The sequence below is a fragment of the Papaver somniferum genome, chromosome 11 (assembly GCF_003573695.1).
Source record: "Papaver somniferum cultivar HN1 chromosome 11, ASM357369v1, whole genome shotgun sequence".
NCBI lineage: Eukaryota > Viridiplantae > Streptophyta > Magnoliopsida > Ranunculales > Papaveraceae > Papaver > Papaver somniferum.
Genome location: NC_039368.1, coordinates 47,955,572 through 47,976,344, shown reverse-complemented (window position 1 = coordinate 47,976,344; position 20,773 = coordinate 47,955,572). Strand labels below are relative to the sequence as shown.

General features: G+C 35.8%; 2 protein-coding genes and 1 pseudogene across 3 annotated transcripts; 2 read left to right on the top strand and 1 right to left on the bottom strand.

The window, feature by feature from the left end:
* Positions 1 to 6,354: 6,354 nt before the first annotated feature.
* LOC113320254 (30S ribosomal protein 2, chloroplastic-like) lies at positions 6,355 to 8,342 on the bottom strand. Its single transcript, XM_026568180.1, has 4 exons — positions 7,966 to 8,342; positions 7,416 to 7,517; positions 6,969 to 7,265; positions 6,355 to 6,643 (listed from the first exon to the last, which is right to left on the bottom strand). The coding sequence occupies exons 1-4, from the start codon at positions 8,281 to 8,283 to the stop codon at positions 6,605 to 6,607; spliced, it is 756 nt and encodes a 251-aa protein (XP_026423965.1). The 5' UTR covers positions 8,284 to 8,342; the 3' UTR covers positions 6,355 to 6,604.
* Positions 8,343 to 9,384: 1,042 nt separating this feature from the next.
* LOC113322188 lies at positions 9,385 to 16,684 on the top strand (annotated as a pseudogene).
* On the top strand, positions 16,261 to 20,721 carry LOC113322189 (uncharacterized protein YMR315W-like). Of its 2 annotated transcripts, XR_003347075.1 has the most exons (13): positions 16,261 to 16,769; positions 16,868 to 17,008; positions 17,566 to 17,614; positions 17,870 to 17,887; positions 18,007 to 18,125; positions 18,229 to 18,342; positions 18,857 to 18,907; positions 19,320 to 19,408; positions 19,502 to 19,562; positions 19,631 to 19,708; positions 19,906 to 20,016; positions 20,114 to 20,204; positions 20,347 to 20,721. XR_003347075.1 is itself a non-coding variant. In XM_026570233.1 (12 exons), exons 1-12 carry the CDS (start codon positions 16,647 to 16,649, stop codon positions 20,473 to 20,475), a joined length of 1,083 nt encoding a protein of 360 aa, XP_026426018.1. In that variant the 5' UTR covers positions 16,291 to 16,646; the 3' UTR covers positions 20,476 to 20,721. The 2 variants fall into 2 exon arrangements, 1 of the variants encoding a protein (XP_026426018.1); XM_026570233.1 differs by lacking the exon at positions 20,114 to 20,204 and having other exon boundaries at positions 16,291 to 16,769.
* Positions 20,722 to 20,773: the final 52 nt, after the last annotated feature.

The window sequence follows — 20,773 nt, the reverse complement described above, 5'->3', positions numbered from 1 at the left end:
AGTATATATCCTCCATAGAATGGATTTAGAAACTAGATTAATTATCCATCTACTGATTTCAATGAAAATTAATGATATGGTATGATTTCAAAGCAAGAAAAAATTAGTGAGAATTTGGGAAAAAAGCTTAAACACTTATCTATTTGGGAATATAAAAAAAACCCTAAAACATCAAGTAAAATGGAACGGAGGGAGTAGTAATCAACAAAGTTTTTCCGTCTCGTACTTAGTTGATTACACAAGTTTTATACTTATGAGGTGAATAATAATCTAGGATGCACTTAGGGTTGCATAAGTCCGGATTTTGAGGATAGCCAGACTTTTGTCTAAGTTGCTATCGATTTCCATCACTTGGATCTATCGTTTGATCTGATCATCCGTTTAGATCGTGAATCAGGAAATCAATTATAAGCTTAATCTGTGGGAGGTAAATTTGGTGTAAAGCCTTTAATTGAGGTTGAAGCAACTCTTAATTGTGGGTGACACCAGCTAAGAGAATCAATTGCGCAGAGTCTTGTGAGATTCAAGATGCGTAAGGAGCGCGACTGTACCTTAATCAGTGGATTTCCTTTTAGGGATCAACTAAATTCCAGACCGAAATTAATTGGTAGTAGGCTAGTGTCTATAGCGGTTTAATACAATGTAGTGTTCAATGTGGACTAGGTCCCGGGATTTTTCTGCATTTACGGTTTCCTTGTTAACACAACTTCTGGTGTCTGTGTTATTTCTTTTTCTGCATTATATTGTCGAGTCATGCTGCAACGAGGTCACCCTTGTGACAACAACTACAAGGGTGCAGCTTTCGTCCGTTGGATATAATCTCATAGATGTGCACACATCCCTAGGCAACATTTATTAAATAAAAAAAAATTATTTTAAATTATTCTTCAATCCTTATATTTTATTTTATTTACACTTCAATCCTTCTACCAGCCGTGATACTATAATCCTATTTTCACTTCCAGGTTAGGGATGAAGACCTGATTTGTAATCGATCATCCGCAGTAATGTCTTTGAAGGAATGAAGGAAATGTTTAATACCGTTACTCATTAATTAGATATTAAACAATCATATTTACATACACATATAAGAAGATTATTGACACATCTATATTTTGTTCCATCTCCGTTAACTCACCTTTATAACATTTTCTTTGTAGATCACGTTTGGGAAAAAATACCTTCTGATCGTACTAATCATCCTGTTTGGAGTGTCATTATCAAGTTGATTGATTTTCATTTAGAAAGAGACAAAACGTTCCTAATTTCAGAATCTAGTCCAATCAAGTTCCACGAATGGGTGTTGAGCTGTCTCCCTTTGTTTTCGAACTGAGATGAAACACTTAGTTTCTCTACATTTAAATAATAAAAATTAATATCTAGCATTAGGAACAGTGATTCATCCCTTCAAAAGAAACAACATCAAATCGCGAATCTGGAAACATTTTCCAAAGGAAGTAAAAACCCACGACTAGGTTTTAGATTCAGTGAGGTAAATAGGATAAAATATGAATAAATGTAAGGACTTAAAAGATATTTAAAAAATAAAAATATTTTTTATTTTATAAATGTTTTTTCGGGATATGTGTGCATCTATAAAATAATATCCAAGGGTTAAAAAGTGCACCCTTATGATAGTTCTCACGAGGTTGACCTCGTCACAACATGACTTTTATATTGTTTATCTTTATAATTTAAATATCACAGGTTGTGCGTTGATCAATTACAGTAGCTAGGTCCAACCTTGTTAGTTGGAAAAGACTTGATTGATCCTTAGACATTGGTCTTTGGTACCGTCCAAGAACTCTCTCTGTAGTTAGGTTCACAGATTCAATTATGTAAACGTTTTAACAACGAGAGAGAGAGAGAGATAACTCTAGGCACTTTCCTTGATTGAGTTTTTACTCTCGGAGTTATGTTGAGTTTGTCCATACATATTGCCTAAGAAAGAGTTGGTGGTGTATCTTGGTACCCCCTGCGTTTTCACAAGCACTGCTTATGTATCAAGGAAAAGTAACAAGACTTTTGTGAAAACTACTACTTTTGTACCTCCAGAAGATGATGTGACAATAAATCTGGATTCTTATTATAGAAGACTGTTGGGGTTGATGATGAAGAAGCTAACAGACTTGGAAAGAGACACAGAGTTGCTGAAGATTACACTACTACTTCTAAAGAAAATGAGATTGATTCCACCACAATCATTAATGATCTTACCTCAGATTAATTCCCAAACAGCTCACAGGGTCACAACTAGAGATAACCAAGCTGCAAATACAATCAAGGAGAATCAGGTACTTTATACACATCTCCATATTTCTCTTAAAATTTATTCTTTTTGTTTATTTTCATTACTTTTTTTAAATCAGCTTTACTTTTTGTTCTTGCATTCTTTTAAGATTGAAGCCTAACACTTTTAAGAATCATTGTCTTGACAAATATCTACATATTGTTTTATTGATTGTCATCATGAAAATAAACTCTTGGAACGTTCAAAGTTTTAAGAAGGCATCCACAAGGAATCGTTTAAGTGACTTAATTAGGTCTTAGAATCCAGATATCATCTTCTTATGTGAAACCAAAATCAATCAAGCCAAATTTCAACCTCTTCTCAAACAATTTTATTCCCCTAATAGTGCTTACATAGAGCCTGAGGGTCTTTCTGGTGGCCTAGTTATTTTGTGGAAAAATGGGTTCACTTGTAATGTTGTTGATGCTTACAATAACATGTTCAACGTCATGGTTCAAGCTGAGGCTAGTAAATCACAGTTTCTTCTTACATGAAAGTATAGTTACTCTAATTACTCCAAGAAAAAGAATCATTGAGAATATATCCAGCAAATTAGTGAAGCTAATAATAGTCATTCGGTTGTTCTAGGAGATTTAAACTTTCACACTATTGATAATGATATAGGTACTTTTTCCTTTACAAATGGTTGGGTTAATAACATAGTCAATAATTGTGGTTTTAAAGATATTGGTTTTATAGGAAAAGATTACACTTGGTCTAGCAATAACATGGTATTGGGACTAAGAGATCTAGGATATACATGGATTTAGGGAATGAAAACTGGAGCTTAAATTTTCCTAATTCTATACTTTTACATCTTCCATAAGTTGGGAGTGATCATAGTCCTGTTATGCTAGTCACTAATGCCTCAATTCCTAATTGTTGGAAACCATTTAGAATTTTTCTTACTTGGCTTAATGATGAATCTTGTGCTATTGTTATTGTTAATGTTGGAAGGCCAATGTGAGTGGTTCTCCTGCTTTTCAGTTAGTTAAAAGACTGCAATATACAACAAGAGAGCTACCCTTACGGAATAAATAACATTTTGGCAACCTAAATCACAAAGTTGATATTCTTCAAGATAAGCTAAGTTTTCTTCAAGAACAACCACATGATGTTAATATAAGCAATGAAATCATTCATATTAACAAGTAATTAAATAAATGACACAAGATCAATAGTGAATTCTATCAATAAAATTCTATGAGAGTTGTTTCTCAATGATATGGATAACAACAGTAAGTACTTCCATTCTAAGACTATCAGGAAAAGAACAAGAAACAATATAAATTATATTAAAGATTATGATGGCAATTGGTTACAATCAAGAGAGCAAATGTCTTCTCATCTGACACTGCACTTCAAAGGTATTAGTACTTTCAGCAATCCTATTCTTGAAGAAGGTATTTTTAGTATTCTTCCTACCATTATCACAGCTGAGGACAAGAATTTGCTTACAAGAATACCAACTAATCAAGAAGTTCATGATACACTTAAAAGCATGGAGAGCTGGAGTGCACCAGGACCTGAGGGATTTCAAGTTGGCTTTATGAGAGTTAATGGAATACAGTTGATGATGATGTATGTTCAATGGTTTCCAAATTTTTGAAACTAAACACATTCTTAAACCGATTAACAAAACTTACATATCCCTCATTCCTAAGAAAATGAAATCCATCTCAGCAGCAGACTACATATCAATTGGATTGTGTAATACTTCTTATAAGATAATCTCCAAAATCATTGTTAGCAGGATGAAGCCATTGATGAGCAAAATCGTCTCACCTTTTCAAGTAACATATGTTTCTGGTAGGTTGATCAATGATAATACTGTGATTGCTAAAGAACCACTCAATGAAGAAGAAAAGAGTTGGATGTCATTAAAGCTAGACATGTCCAAGGCTATTGACAGGTTAGAATGGTTATTTTTAATTAAAATTCTTCAATATTTAGGATTCAATGATGATTTCTGCGACTTAATCCATAATGTATAAGCACAACTTCTCTATCAGTCATGCTCAATGGATCTCCTTGTGAAGAATTTTATCATACAAGAGGCATTATACAAGGTGACCCACTTTCATCTTATCTGACCCACTTTCATCTTATCTATTTATCCTAGCTTTGGAGTTTATTTATAGGTATCTAACTGTTGCTCAACACAACAACGCTATAAAAGGCATTAAAGTGGATGCTTCATCTTCATCCATTAATCATTTGTTGTTTGCAGATGACTGCTTGATCTTCACTCAAACAAATCTTACTTTAGTTAACAATCTTTTAGAGTTACTACACAATTTCAGTTCTCAATCAGGTCAGGTAATCAATTTTGAAAAAAACTTCAGTAAGAAGATTAAGCCTGAGATAGCAGAAACTCTTACTCATATTCTTGGTGTTAAAAGGATGAATTCTAAATAAAAGTACAGGGGATCTCCACTTATAAACAAAAATCATTCAAGTCAATTAAAGAAAACTTTGAGAACATACTTTCTTCTTGCAATTTTATTTTTTCATCTCAAGCTAGCAAAGTTACTATGATTAAACATGTTTTAAACTCAGTACCAATATACCAGATGGGTACATTCAATATTCCCAATAATTTGATTAATCAACTCGCTTCTACATAAAGAAAATTATTTTGGTGATACAAAAACAATAAAGGTAATAACCCCATAGCTTGGCACAAAGTTTGTAAGCCAAAAGGATTGAGAGGTTATGCACTGAACCAGATAATCTTATGACACAAGTATTGGAAAGCAGATACTTCAGATATGGAGATATCATTTATTAAAACTTCTCAGCTAAGAACTGTTCCTATACTTGGAGTGGAATCACTAAGGGTCTTCAAATTGTGCAGCAAAACTACTTCATGGAGGTAAACAATGGAAAAAAGACTAAAATCTGGAAAGACAGGTGGATACCAGGTATGCATCATCCCCAGTTCCAATGCATGATACTTTCAGGTTTTATGATGTTTTTGAGCTTTTTATACCAAATATTCGACATTGGAATATAAAGTCTTCTCAATTAACTTTTTGATTCTGATAACTCAAGCAAAATCCTGAGCTTGTATATTTGTAATACTAAAGAAGATATCATGGTCTGGATGCCTGCAAGAGATGGTAAACTCTCAGTTAAAAGCACTTCCAAGAAGTTCACAATGAGCAATAATGCAGTTCAAGTTAATGGTGTTGTTATTGATTCCTAAGTCTGGAAAATATTATGGGGGTGTCAAACTGCACCTAAGATTAAACTTTTTGCATATAAATGTATCAGAGAGATTCATTGAACAAAAATCAAGTTGTCTTCTCATAATGGAAGTGAAGTTACTCAATGTGACATTTGTGGTTGCTGTGAAGAAATTATTGAGCATATTATATTCGTGTGCAGACATGCAAGGGTTGTTTGGAGGGGTGTTAATATCAATATTGACTCAGTCAGAGAGAATTGCAACTCTGTTTTAGAATGGGTCACTAGCTGTTTCTTTACCTCTAGTATTATTCATGAAGATAAGTGGATATTCACGGTCATGCTTGGAGCATGGATAATATGGAAAGAAAGATGTGATGTTGTATTTTAGGGTCTCTCTCTTAACCCACACACTTTTGTTCATAAAATATATTACCATTTGACCTCTCATAAGCATATTGAATCTTCTGGTTATCATACTCAGAATATCCCTAATGTGTCACGTTGAAAACCTCCAGTAGATGGTTTTCTTAAGCTTAATGTAGATGGTTAGTAACCAAGTGGGTACTGACATTGTTCTTTGCAATCACATAGGTGCATGTCTTGGAATCAAAGGATGCTATAGAGATGGATTTCTAAGTCCTGAAGCAGGGGAGTGTACGGCAGTTCGTGAGGCTTTGACGTGGGCTAAAGATTTGCAGCTATCTAAAATCTACATTGAAGCCGATGCAAAATTTGTAATACAATCTGGATCTACTTTGCTCATTCAAAATAAAAGAGATAAAACACTTAATCTCTAGTCTTACAATTTGTGATTTTTCTTTTATTAGTAGGGATGATAATCAAGTGGCTGACGCTCTGTTAGAGAGAAAGCCTTGGCATTAGAAACTTCTGATGATTTTGATAGTGTAATATGTGGTCTTCTGGCCATAGACCAGAACTTTATCATTCACTAAGCGATAAAATTTCCTTTTGTATCAAAGAAAAGAATCTACTTGAAAATTGGGAGAAGAAACGCAAATATACTCACTGGGACATTACTCAAAGTTTCTTCTCAGAAAACAACAAAATGAAGAAGAAAAAAAATCTACTTATAATGCACACAAATATTCGTCATCTCCGAGCTCAGGCTTTGTTTACACGGATTTTTTGTCCTTCTAGTAACTGCAAGAAAAGTACATAAACACATCAGGTAAAGTGAACTGAACAACACCACATACTGAAGTTAATTTCATTTAATGATCCAAATTGGGAAAAACTGAGACTGAAACGGTAACTTCTTAGATCCTTTCTTCATTGAAATGGCAAAGTTTTGTACTCAGCACACAAATATATTTATTTCGTTTTCCAAAGTCAAATCATTAATTATTACTTGTTTCGTTTGCGGCTTTTATTGTGTTAATGCATGGAGCATAAATCTAAACAAATATATGTGTAATAACACGTTTGAAGCAGCCTAAAATTTGACATGAGGTAGTTAAATACTTACAGCATCATTAAATGATGAAATGGCAGTCTCAACATCCTCGTCTGACGAGAAGGAAACAAATCCAAAACCACTGGACTTTGAAGTTCCAGGCACTGTGGACACTTTAGCACTCAGGACTTGACCCTTTTCTGAGAAAAATTTGCTAAGAATATCAGAAGTCACTGTCTTTGCAAGATTACCCACGTAGACCTTGTATGGACTGTCAATAAATTTGGATTCTGCAGCTTGAAGGGGTGAATCCGTGGTATCCAAAGGTTTCTCAGTTACATTTACTTTAATTTGCCGCCCTCCAATTTCCTATTATTCATCACAAAACGTTCAGATGGATAAAATCATTTGTAAGATGATTCTCACAAACCACGTGTATAATGTCTTTTCTATCCCGTTCGCTAGTAAATAAGAAAAATCAAATCAGTATTCCAATAATAACAAAATTGTTTTACTTACCGATTCATTCATCTTTTCAATAGCTGCAGCTACATCCTCTGATGTCTTCATAGTAACAAATGCAAACCGACGGCTCCTCTTAGAATACTTATCATACATGACCTGTTACCAAAACCAACCCAGTTACAAAAAAGATGGAGTATGGCCGACCCTTGCCCATTCAATAAATTCAAACATAATTTTAGTAATAAACTCCGAAAAATGGTATCTACAGAACTGGGAACTCAGTTAGGTGTTATCCATGAATCAAATTGTATATGCATGAAATTCACCGCAGCTTAATTATAGTAAAAGCAGCAACTATCACCAAAGCCCTCCAATTATACCTACTCTCTAACAATAGACATCAGCTTTTATATCCACTAATAGTATACGTAGGCAGCGTTTGCACTTTGCACAGTTATTCAGTCAAGTTTATCCATTCAAATGAACCTAATCAGTAATGTTAAAACCTTCCCCCAATTAAGGACAAATTACTTGAATCGAACAATGCTAGCAGAATCCAAAGTTAAAACACTCGCAATGTAAAGCAAGACTGAGAAATTTATACCTCAACTTTCTCCACAGCTCCATGTTCGGCAAACAACTTTTCAAGTTCCTCGTTGTTGACAGTTCTAGGGATGTTACCAACATACAATTTTCTTGCAGATGGGGACGAACTATCTTGAGTAGATACATCTGTTTCTTCAGCAACGGCAGAAACCCTCGAGAGAGTTTCTCTGGGATTTAAGGAGATTGATGTTGAAGAAAATCCACGAGAAATTGAAACAGAAACTACTCTAGGCTGATAAAATGAAGATTTTGACTGGATTTTAAATGATTTTGTAGGTTGTTGAAGTAAATTTGAAGCTAAAGAAATTGACGCCATTTTTTGCAGAATTTATGGTTCAGAGTGGAAATGTTCTAGGTTTCGAAGAAGTGGATGAGGGAGAAGGTAGGGGATTTATCCATTTAGGTCGCAGTCCTACTTAAGAAATTTCACTTCTTTGCGCCGTGTGCGCATTATACCGCCTGCGCTTAGCGGGAAAAAGCACATGCTATTGGGTTTGGCTATTGGCACTACACAGCAAAACATAATCAAAGGTTAATTGTTTTACCACTTATATATTGACACGTGTTAATAAATCATTTGTGGGACCACTTTTGACTGATTTTCCAGTGGGATAGTTAGCAATTCGGGATTCGGCAAACGTACGGAACGGCAAACGTACGAGTATTATACGGTTTTGTAAAATCCAGATTCGGTCCAAAATTCGGTCAACGGGACGTGATTCGTCAGTAATTCGGAACGGCATACGTACGTGTATAATTCGATTTATAAATGTGAGTTCGGCTCTGAAAATTCGGTATCTATATATAACAAATAATTTGTATTTATAAGGTCATAGACCAATTTTTATGCATATGTGTGAGTTATTTAAAGAAAAAATAAACTTAATATGATGATATTAATAATATATACAACATTAGTTATCCAAAAGGACGTCGTATGGTGGTTTAGATGCTTGGTTAGTGAGTTTGAGATCTCTCTCACCTTCACCTTCAAATCTCTTCAGTCGTTTTTGTTTCATAAAAATTACAACACTTTTAATATCCGGTCGTGTATGTTCGGGAGGCAGTAAAGCCCAAAAGGTGGAGTCTTTGAAAAGTAAAAGCTAAAGAATTTATGGCGAATTAAGCGGACGTATCATTCGGGATACGTAAAATTCGTGAACGGTTCGCGAATAATCCGGGAATGCCACATAATACGCGACTTGGGTTCGGAGTTGCAAACGTACGCGAATAAGACGGTAAAATTCGTGATACGGAAAAATTCGCGAATGATTCGCGAATGATTCGCGAACTTACTAACTAGGGTGGGAGAAGAGTCCACCGTGCAGCAAAACAGCTGCACCCGTCTACAACTTTCTAATATAGGACAGATATGTAATTTTAAATTATTGTTAAATTATGCGATTTAGAGAAAACTCTCTCCGAAATTTTACTCAAAAGTCTTAAACCCTAGGAAATCCCGCCATAAAATTGTAGGGTTCTTAAAATCTAATCATCATCAGCTTTGTGATTCTTCCATCTGTCTTCTCTGATTTTTTTCTTCTTCCATTTTTCCATTTTGTAATTTGCTTTTATTTTTGTAAACTAGAGATCCTGGTAATGCATTCTTCTGGTAGTGAAAGTCCTCCTATTGAGGCAAAAAAAGGAAGTAAATCAAAAGCTCCAAAAAAAGCCAAGGAAAGTATTCTAAAGCAGAGTAAGTGTTTTTTGTTCCAGTGGATCAACACCTCTTTGTTTAAATTTGTTCATTTAATTCTATTTTTATTTTTATTTTGAGATTTGATTGAGTTGTGCATTTGATTTCTGCAGAATCTCCCGCGGAGTTTTTTGCTGAAAATAAGAACATTGCAGGATTTGATAAAGTAAATGAATTTGCTTTAATTGAATATATTTGTTGAAACTTTATCGCAATCATGCATGTGCAGAACTTCAGATGATAAAGATTTGATTTTTATTTGCGACCTGAACTATTTTGGTGTTTCAAATGCTTGTAAATTTCAGCCCGGGAAAAGTCTATACACAACTGTGAGAGAACTTGTTGAAAATTCACTTGATTCAGCGGAAGCCATTTCCGAGCTTCCTGTGATTGAAGTAACCATGTAAGTAAGAACAACTTTATAATTGACACTTTTTTGCATTCAGGAATAGTGGTACTTTATATTAATGAGATGGATTTGTGGTGACAGTGAGGAGATTGGGAAAAGCAAGTTTAACTCTATGATTGGACTTGTTGATCGAGAACGCGTTGATGAAGCATTATATGATGATTTTGAAAATGCTAAAGCCCGCGAGGTGTGTTTAAAATGTGATCCTAGTGGATCCTCCTTTCTTTATAAACCTTTTTACAGACCCATAGAGTGGATTGTTTGGCTATGGAAGGTGTTTCTGATGAGAGTCCACTTTTGTTTTGATTCTTTTGTTTTATCACCTCTATACTACTTGGACAAGATACTGTTAGTGGTGCATGTTAACTTCATATACTGGTAACTTTGTTACTGGTATGGGCAATTACTTGTATTTAGGACTTTGTATGTAATTCATCATTGCTTGCCTGGAATGAATGATATCTCCAAATTTGTTATGTCGATTTTCATTTCTTTTTACCTCACTCTTATTGTAGAAACGCCTTGCCAAAGAAGCTCGAGATCAGGAAACCCAGGCGAAAAATATTGCAGCTGGGAAGAAGGTCAAAGAGCCTGCTCAAAAGGCCATGAAGGGACGGGGTGAGGCCTCATTTTTCAGGGTGACTTGTAAGGTGTGACTCAATATCTTTCCCAAGTAATGCATCATTGTGTCTGTGAGCACTTTTTATTCTGATTACATCTACTATCTGTATTATTATAGGCTATGCATTAGTCTGTATTTCCAAATTTAGATGATACAATACGAGCAACTGCAGTGGACGACTAAACCCAAATTTGGTGTCGAGTGGGCTGGCGTAATGGGACGGACCATCGATCAAAATTTGATCAAAGAGTAAAACTCGGACCAAATTTGGTCGGCGATTAAGACCAAATCCAAATATAGTCGGGCGTTTATATAATGTCCGCCTACCCGACGGGCGTTGGTATAATGTCCGCCTGTAGCCGCGCGTTCGTAAAGTTAACGCCTGATGCAGGGCGTTGGTATAATGTCCGCCTGAATGGGGCGTTGGTATAATCAACGCCTGGCATGGGGCGTTGGTATAATGTCCGCCTGGATGGGGCGTTGGTATAATCAACGCCGGACACCAAATTTGAATGGGGCGTTGATATAGTCATGAACCCAAATTTGAAAAGTTTACAAAACTTTGGTTAGGGCGTTGTCTTTATCAACGCCCCATTTTCTTTTTTTTTTTATTTTTTTTTATTTTTGAACCCGGGCCAACGTATAATCTCCGTCCCACACACCAGGCGTTGCTATAGTTCACGCCCCATACAGGCGTTGTCTTTATCAACGCCCCATACCAGGCGTTATCTTTATCAACGCCCCATGCCAGGCGTAATCTTTATCTACGCTGGACGATGAAGCGGACTTTATATCAACGCGCGACCAAATTTACTCGTCACCCGCTACGTCACAGGACGGACTAAACCCAAATTTGATCTTTTTTTTTTAGTCTTTGGTCTTTAGTTATGCTCGCACCACTGTGGACGCTCTTAATGGTGGTGAGCTCCTTGAATGCAGGACAATGGAAAAGGAATGCCTCATGATGACATCCCCAATATGTTTGGAAGAGGTTTCCAATTGGCTCACTATATCAATTTCCATTTGCCTATAATTTTATAAAAGATTGCACTCCGTTTCTGTTAATGTGATTTATGGTAATTTAGTTTCAATACTTTTGGTATTCATACAGTTCTGTCGGGGACAAAATATGGCTTGAAACAGACCCGTGGAAAATTTGGACTTGGTGCGAAGATGGTAAGTCTTAGTTCCATTCTGTAGTATTTGACATAATATTGACATCGATGTCTGTTCTCACCATTAATATTCATGAATATCTAACTTCTGTTAGTCCTATTCTGATATAGTTAGAAGAGGACAACATTGGGGAATCAATTTTATCAGCTTATGCCTTTAGTTTATTAGAATTAATATTAATATCTAGAGACTAGAATAGAGAAAATCATACCTTCACTAAATTTTCAGTTGACATGTTAACAGTACCTCTTTCTTGGTAACATACTTACATTTCTGGAGCTGCTTCAGACATTCTCAACAATGTCCATGCAAGGGTGTAGCATTTGGGTCAACCTATTTAGTTTTACAGAATAATCAGGAATTTAATAGATTCACACCTGATGCAGGCTCTGATTTGGTCCGAAATGAGTACTGGACTTCCTATAGAGATCTCATCATCAATGAGGGGTCAAAGTTATACAACATTCTGCAGGCTGGATATTGATATTCATCGGTATGTATGAAGGCTGTGTAGGATAATGTATATCTATTTTTTTCGAAATGAACTTTCAGCACTATGACCTTTGCATTTGGTATTAATTATTTGCTATATTTTTTTTAACTATTCAGAAACATCCCACATGTGCATTTACATGAGAAACGGGATGAAGAGCGGTGGCATGGAGCTAAAGTTCAAGTTGTCATTGAGGGAAACTGGACGACATATCGTGTGAGTTCTTTGTTGCATGGACATTATCTATGCATCTGTCGGACCTTCAAGTCTAGCATCTCTACCGTGAATTTAGATACTCTTTTTTTCTTCCAAATGGTAGGATATATTATTGCATTTGACTTGGATCTAAAACAATATGCATTATCATATGCAGTCAAAGATCCTACATTATATGCGTCAGATGGCTGTGATCACTCCATATGCCCAATTTCTCTTTAAGTTCGTTTCAGATGTAGCAGAGTAAGTCTCTATCTTAAATATTTTTATACTCCTTTACGTTTTTCTTCTTCTTCTTTTTCTTTCCAATTTTATAGTACAGTAATTGGTAATTAAGTCCTCAATTAGACGAGGCAGAACCGATTATGCTTCCTGTACCATATTATTACAGACAGATCAATTGTTGCATAAATGTAAATTGCTGAAAGTAAAAGAGATAGTTCCTTCAGTACTCTCTGATAGGATTCTTTCTTTTGGTGCAGTAAAAATGTCACTATAAGATTTGCACGCAGGACAGATGTAATGCCTCCAGTTCCTGTTGAGACAAAGCATCATCAAGCGACTTATCACGGAAACTTCAAAGCCGAACCTTTTGCAGTTTCTCCAGAATGAGTTTGTAAATATAGGCAAACCCTTTGCCGAGCGTTTAATTGGTAAGCTCTATTCAATATTTTTTCATTGCTCAATGCTGCTTGTCATAAAAAGTTATAACCTGTTTTGCATGGTGCCTTAAATGAAAAAACTTAAAACTTGGCAGAAACTTTGAGTGCTACTAGGATTTCAGATTTCTTTGATCCTCAAATATAAAATGTCTGGTTTTCAGCAACTCTAAGAAGTTTTCACTCTCGGGAGAAATGAGCAAATAGTGTGCATCCTTTGAATTTTTGAAACTAAGCGAAATCCATTCTGTTTTGCAGGAGAAATGGGACCAGATTTTAGTCCTAAGACAGCAGTTAAATCTCTCACATCGCAACAAATAGTTCGGATCCATCAGTTGTTTCGTCAGGCAAAATTTGATGACCCCAGTGGAAACGTAACACATACACTTATTTCTTGGTTTCTGTATTGTATTTATTCAATATTATTGAGAAGTTACTACATAATTAATTTCCAGTTATGTTTTTCTCTTCCTTTGTTTTCCATTTGGTTCTTCATATATTTTATTTTACATGCTGTTACAACCTTGCATTCCAGTTCTCCACTTTTACTGTACCACTTTTGGTTATTTCAGTGTCTTAGTCCTGCTGGAGAGTACAACCTTCGCCTTGGCATCATTAAGGAGCTGCATCCTGACTTGGTTGCAACTTATTCAGGCAGGTTGTCTTTTATCTCCATTTTTCTGCAAATCTGTTTATATCTTGAGTGATTGTCTAGATATAACGACGAGTTATGTTCAAACCATTGATGATGTATTAGTTGTTGATGCATAATGAGCACATGATTCCCAAGTGTGATTGTTGTTTGGCTACTCTCTGGATACAGTCCTCAAGTTTTCGAAGGTCATCCATTCATTGTGGAAGCTGGTGTTAGCTTGGGAGGAAAAGATGTTAAGCAAGTAAGAAATATAAGATTTCGATTGGGAACATAACTATGCTTTACGCATACCTTTTTGGTGGTTGTTTGTGCTGCTATCACGAATAACATATACAGATTTTTTGTCTGGCTGGTGCTGGATAAATTGTAGGGTTTGAATATTTTTCGGTTTGCAAACCGTATCCCTCTCCTTTTTGAGCAAGGTGCTGATGTCGTCACAAGAACTGCCCAGAAGAGAATCAAGTGAGATTAATACTCTTTTTGTTGTCCCCTTTATCTTTCTTACGCAATAATATTATAATAGTTACTTTCTGAGGGAAACAAAAAACTATAAGTGTACAACAGAAAACTCACTGCACGTTATTGACCAGTTGGAACAACTACAAGATCAACCAGACACAAGATAAGATCGGTGTTTTTGTGAGCATAGTAAGCACTAAAATACCCTTCAAAGGCACTGGGAAGGAATATATTGGGGATGATATTAGTGAGATAGCATCAGCTGTCAAGGTGGGTGTTTTTATTTCATTTTTTTTTCCTTCTTTTTTTCCTTTCTTTGTCATGAATGATATAAAGAAATTGAATTGATAAGCTGACAACAAAATTACTTTTCAGGCTGCCATTCAGCAGTGCTGTATTCAGCTGAAATCCAAAATACTCAAAAAAATTTCAAGCTCGCGAGCAACAAGAGAGAAAGCGGAACTTAACAAGGTAAATCATATGAGCAATTGCTGCAGAGTATTCAATATTCTTTTGATATCAAATGTTGGGTACCGTGTGATGAGGTGTCAACCTACCCAATGTTTGATCATGGTGATGAAGATGGTATCAAAATTCAATCCCAAACCTACACAATGTTGGTAGTTTTGTTTTCTCTACCAGGCTTGTTGTTGCTCTCCACCTGAAAATAAAATATTCAATCTGATTAGGTTGCAGTTATCCATTTCAGAAATCTTTCTAAGTCTAAACTATTTAATGTTTTTTCCTAGAGGTGTTATGAATCAGACGATTGATTTTACACCGAAGATTGAATTTTTGATGGTAAACGTTGTTTGGTGGATCATACCATGGCCAACAATTTTCATTGTCATTCTCTTGCTTCTTTATTTTGGGTCTATTTTCGTTGATGATCTGACTTACTCATCGGAATTGCTGCAATATTATTTCGTCAATCTTTAGGTACATTCCTGATGTTACGGGTGCTATTTATGATGTTTTGAGACAAACGGCTCAAGCAAATTCGTCAAAGAAGAAGCGCTATGACGAAGAGGATGCTGAAATCCTAAAGCAAGTGTCAGCTCGTTTGATTACAAAGCAGACGTTGCATGATAAACTTGCCAAACACGTTGAGCAGGTCAGCTCCCGATACCCCTCATGTTTGTTTAATCACTTCTGATGTCCAATTAAGTTCTCAGAAAATGAACGTCCAAAGATAATAAGATTAGATGTTTTCGAAAATCTCACAAAATAGAACTAATTAAATTCTTTTCAAGTTCTAATAAACCTCTGTATATTATCTAATGGCTAATGTGCAGGTGGATTACGAGATGGCAATGGACTACGCCACACAGAGTGGAGTGAGTGAAGAGCCCAGAGAAGCCATTTATATTCAGTCAGTGGACAATACACACAACTTCATCGACCTATGTAGCCCTGTTTGTGTCTTCAGGCTATTCCAGTAAAGAGCCATGTATTTGTAAGCTGTTTTCTTCGTCAAACTCCTGAAATCCAAGTTATCAGCCTCATAACAGTTATATATAAAGTTAAAAATGTTTCTTGCTTTGCATTCTATCTAAAGGATGTCAAGTGAGAATTTTCAGAGGTGTTTATTATGTCTACTGTGACGATAACTTTATGTAGCTCAAAATTGTGTAGAACAGAAAGAACTGATTATGAAATTCATACTGAAATGTTCAGTCATGGTATTAGTGAAAATATTCAGGCATAGTATCGGTATGCCCGTATGCATGTAAAACATTGAGTCAGTTTTGCGTGCTCTATCAAGAAGGTTTGGCATGTTGAAATGTAGCTGCATCGATCTATGGTCATACACGGCCCAGCAATCAACTTAATAACCAAAATGACGCTCCTGTGACTTGTCATCGAGCCTCATTGGGACATTAAATGCCTAAAAATAAACATTGAACTCCCCAAAACAAATTTCCACTACACTGACATAACGAAATCAGATCTCAGCGACTCCTCTCTCTCTCACTACACAATACTCCTTCAGCTAACACATCTGTGGTTGCAGTGATGTGACTTTTGTGATTGCGAACTACTTAGCCCGTCATTTCCCCCATCAAATTGTTATCTCTTCCTGCATCTCTAACAATCTCAATTAGTCCTACAAACCATTCTTGATTCAAATCAGTTTACTTTTCTGTTTCTGCATTTCTTGATTTTGATTTCATTTCTCCAAGTGTATTTGTTTAAATCTGTCCTCTTCTCTCTATGATGAAAAGCCGTACCGTCTCCATGGTAGTTCACCACCTCAATTTGATTACCAATTTTCGTTTGTTGCAGTTTTCAGTATGGCACAGCGTCCCCAAATTGCAGTTTTAGGTGCGGGTATATTTGTTCGAACTCAATATCTTCCTAGACTTTATGAGATCTCTGATATTATGATTCTCAAGACAATTTGGAGTCGAACTGAGGTAACTGTCTTTCACTTATGTTTTAACTTTATTGTTCTTTGTCTTTGAAGTAGTATGAAATAAAGTTGTTAAAAATTTATACCAATTGATCAATGTAGGAATCTGCAAAAGCTGCTGTTGACCTTGCTCGCCAGAATTTCCCAGAAATAGAATGTAAATGGGGCGATGCTGGTCTTGAGGACATTATTAAAGATACTTCAATTTCTGGTGTTGCAGTTGTTCTTACTGGACAAATTCAGGTACACCCATCGAACCACATTTTCAGATTGATTTGCACTTTTCTCTTCTCGTCGTTTTTGTTTGTCATGCAAATATTAGTCTTTAGTTCTGCTGAAAGTGTTGTGTGTATTTTTGTTAAACGCTGCACTTCGCTTACTCAGTAACCATCGATAAAGTAGTTTGTGAAGATCATGAGTTCTCACCTTGATCACCTTTGGGCTCCCCTCCTTTGTTTACTAATGAAATTTGTAAGAGTGAAGATTTAAAATAATTTTGTTTGTGAAGGTAACAGTGATTTTCTTATTTTTTTTTTGTACTTAGTACAGATTTGCCTAGATACTGCAATTTGCTACACTATATCTCGGCATTCAATATAGAACCTACAATTTTAGCTCCTGTTTTTTACTGAATCACGAAGTATACAAAAGAAATTAGACACAAGCTACCATAGGTCTAGGACAGGCCAACATTCGCGGTTTCAAGAGACCTTTCAGAAGCTTCTTGATGACAATGCACATTCCCCCATTCTATAGCCAACTAAGGATTCTCAATTAACAGAAGGATATATTATATGCAGGTTGACATGTCATTGAGGATGCTAAAGGCAGGGAAGCATGTTTTCCAAGGTGAAGACTATGTTATGGCTGTATTATCTTGTTTCATTCCAGTATGTCATAGGTTGTGAGGGTTTTACTTATTTATTACGTAGAAGATATAGTAGAAACACATCAGAACCGATGAAGTAAAATCAACTTCTCACACACACACACCATTCTCAGGTTTCCATGATTCTGTATGTGTAATGTGTGAATTACTAAATGTCTCTCTCTGTTTTTACCTCCTTGCGCCTGCATTTCCTGATTGATATTGTGGATCTGAAGAGAAACCAGCTGCATCCTGTAAGTGAGATCATACTTTATCATCAAAATAGATCAATTCTTAATGATTGTTCATTTTCTTTCTAAAAATGATATTACTCGAATTTGTGATAAGTTATATGCCCTTTTGAGTTATACAGCTGTTAGTGAGGCTGAGACTGCAATCTCACACTACAAATCTTTGGGTGCCAATTCTCTTTCTCATCGACCCATATGGGCTGTTGGAGAAAATTATCGGTTTGAGCCTGCTTTTGTGGAGGTATATCTGTGCACCATGTTTCAGCTGTTGCTATTGCTGTTTGTTATGTTTTTACGTATTTTTAGCCTTGCCTATCAAGATGACGATTACCGGATATTTACAGTGCAAGAACCTTCTGAAAGAAATTGGTGACATGATGAGCGTTCAAATAATGGTTGAGGGATCGATGACCAGTTCAAATCCTTACTTCTCAAGTTCTTGGAGGCGCAATTTTACAGTATGCGAGCTCTCTCTTTGTAAAATGTGTTACCCGATATCTCTTAACCTATTAAATAATCAGAACAGATAATCAGAACAGTGAAAAGCAGGTACAAGCATACTCCGCTGAAGTGATGAAAAAGTGAAAAAAAATAAATGCAAAGATTCATGTCATTATTACAATTAAGCGAAGTTTCAGCGTAATATTAGTAGTATAAGCATCTTAGACATTGTCTCCATCAATGAAAAAAAGATATTCTGTTGCACATTCATTAGCATGGTCTTTGAGGCTCACTATGAGCTATTATTGACGTCTTTTCTATGGTATACCATGTACAAGTACAAGTGACATACCTCAAGGGCACGGTTGAAGTCTCATCCCTTGGATGATTGGATGTAGACAATTAGACTCAACCTCAACCTTCAGTTGGGAGCACAACAAATTTTTTCTTGTTGTTTTATATAAGAGGTCAATAATTTGAATGCATTCAACCTCCGCTTTAGAATATAACTTTGCATGCTTTTTTTTTCAGGGTGGTTTCATTTTGGATATGGGAGTACATTACATTGCAGGATTGAGAATGGTAGGCTCCTGAATTTTCATGTATCTTGATCAGCCACCATATCAGAAAAACATTATGCGTTTCCTTTGTGCTGGTATTCTCATCTGTATTCCGTACCTTCACAAAAAACTAACCTTATTTTCATGTCACAACTTTTCACTAAATTGCTTTCTTGTCTCGTGACTCCTAGCTTTACCGCAAAATTTAATTACACTTTCCACGGGATATATATGCATTGAATTGTCAGCCGCTTTTTAGAGGATGATATGCTTATTATTTAGATCAAGCTGAGCTCTTCACTCATTACCATGTAGCCCTATATGCATCATATAATTTGCGCGTGCATGCACCTTCACTTGTTGGCACTAAAACTAAAAAGCAATTGCTTGAGTAGAGGTTGTGAGACTTTTTTTCTTCTGTTCTCACTAAACAGGTGGTTGGGTGTGAGGTAACCTCTGTGTCTGCTATAACCTCTCATGTAGATACAACTTTGCCTCCACCGGACAATATATCCTCTATTTTGTAAGTTTTTGAACCCAGAAAAAAATGTATCCTCATAAAATGTTTGTTACACTAGGCATGAAAGTTGGAATTTAATTTGTGTTTGGTGTCCAGTGAATTGGAAAACGGTTGCGCTGGGGTGTTTGTAATGGTCGTATCGTCAAGATCTCCCAAGGTATGTCCCCAATCGTCAAATCACCTCCATATTTATGCATCACTCTTATACTGAAGTGTTTCTCGTAGATATTCTGGAAAGTTGTCGGCACAAAAGGATCTCTGCAGGTTGAGCGTGGCAACAAAGATGGCAGACATGGTTACACGGTAAAATCTAAAATAGAAAAAGATAAAGATAAGAAAAGCAATTGTATTCTGTTTATTCCGTGTATGGAGGTGGATGGCGAATTCATACAGTAACGTACTTTGGCAAATTATATTGATAGTTTACAGATTGCGAGAACTCAGTTCCTTAAAAATCAACTTTTTAGACCAATAACCTTTCTATTTCATTGCTTTTGCAGGTCTTGCATTACACAGTTGATGGACAATGCAAAAGCTCCTTTCACCCATTTAGCGGGGTTAATGAAGAATTAAAAGCTTTGGTGTACGATATTTCTCAGTCAACCCTCAAGGTACAAAAATAATGAAACTCCTTTTTCCAGCAAAATGTGATAATTTGCAGGATTTGAGGATTTTTTTCTTTGTGGTTTGGAATTTCATGTATGGAAGGGAACTAGACAAGACCAAGACTAGTTCCATTCTCTCTCTCTCTCAAAAAAGAAAGAGAAACCATGCACCTGAATGAAAGTAAATTTTCTAGGTACTAAAATGCTTGTAAAAAATAAATTTATTCCTTTTCTTTACAAATTATTTAGTTGTTTTGTACTGTATAAATTTTGATGTCTAGGAGTCCTTTCAAGTTAGAAGTTATATAAAAAGACACACTCCATGAATTTTTGCAGGACGTGGGTGACCATGAAGCTGAACCTCGCAGTTCTTTTGTTGAAGGTGCAAGAGATATTGCAGTTCTTGAAGCAATGCTTGAATCCGGTATGAAGAAGGGAGCAAAAGTTAATGTGAGAAAGTTTTGAGTTAATAAAGTCTGGTCAAATTGCTATTGAGCTAAGGACCTTCTTTTGCCTTAAAGCTGGATAATCTGTCGAGAAATTTGTAGGAATTATATAGAACAAAGAGTTGCTATGGAGCTGCTAAAAACAGTTTAATTGTTTAGCGATAGTAGGTTTTCTTACATTTATTCCATCAACCAAGAGTTGTGACGTGAATAATCAAGTGATTGAAGGTAAAATATGGCTACAAGTGCATCAACATTATTTTGATCAACCAAGAGTTGCCATACGTAATTAACTGACGGCAAAATATGAATTATTG

What these genes read in the sequence shown, in the direction of transcription:
- LOC113320254 (XM_026568180.1), bottom strand. Translation starts at nt 8,283, where the DNA reads ATGGCGTCAATTTCTTTAGCTTCAAATTTACTTCAACAACCTACAAAA. An exon ending in GAGCTGTGGAGAAAGTTGAG is followed by an intron (nt 7,518 to 7,965) that starts GTATAAATTTCT and finishes TTTTGGTAACAG; the next exon opens with GTCATGTATGATAAGTATTC. An exon ending in TTGAAAAGATGAATGAATCG is followed by an intron (nt 7,266 to 7,415) that starts GTAAGTAAAACA and finishes GATGAATAATAG; the next exon opens with GAAATTGGAGGGCGGCAAAT.
- LOC113322189 (XM_026570233.1), top strand. Translation starts at nt 16,647, where the DNA reads ATGGCACAGCGTCCCCAAATTGCAGTTTTAGGTGCGGGTATATTTGTT. An exon ending in CAATTTGGAGTCGAACTGAG is followed by an intron (nt 16,770 to 16,867) that starts GTAACTGTCTTT and finishes TGATCAATGTAG; the next exon opens with GAATCTGCAAAAGCTGCTGT. An exon ending in TTTCTCAGTCAACCCTCAAG is followed by an intron (nt 20,017 to 20,346) that starts GTACAAAAATAA and finishes GAATTTTTGCAG; the next exon opens with GACGTGGGTGACCATGAAGC.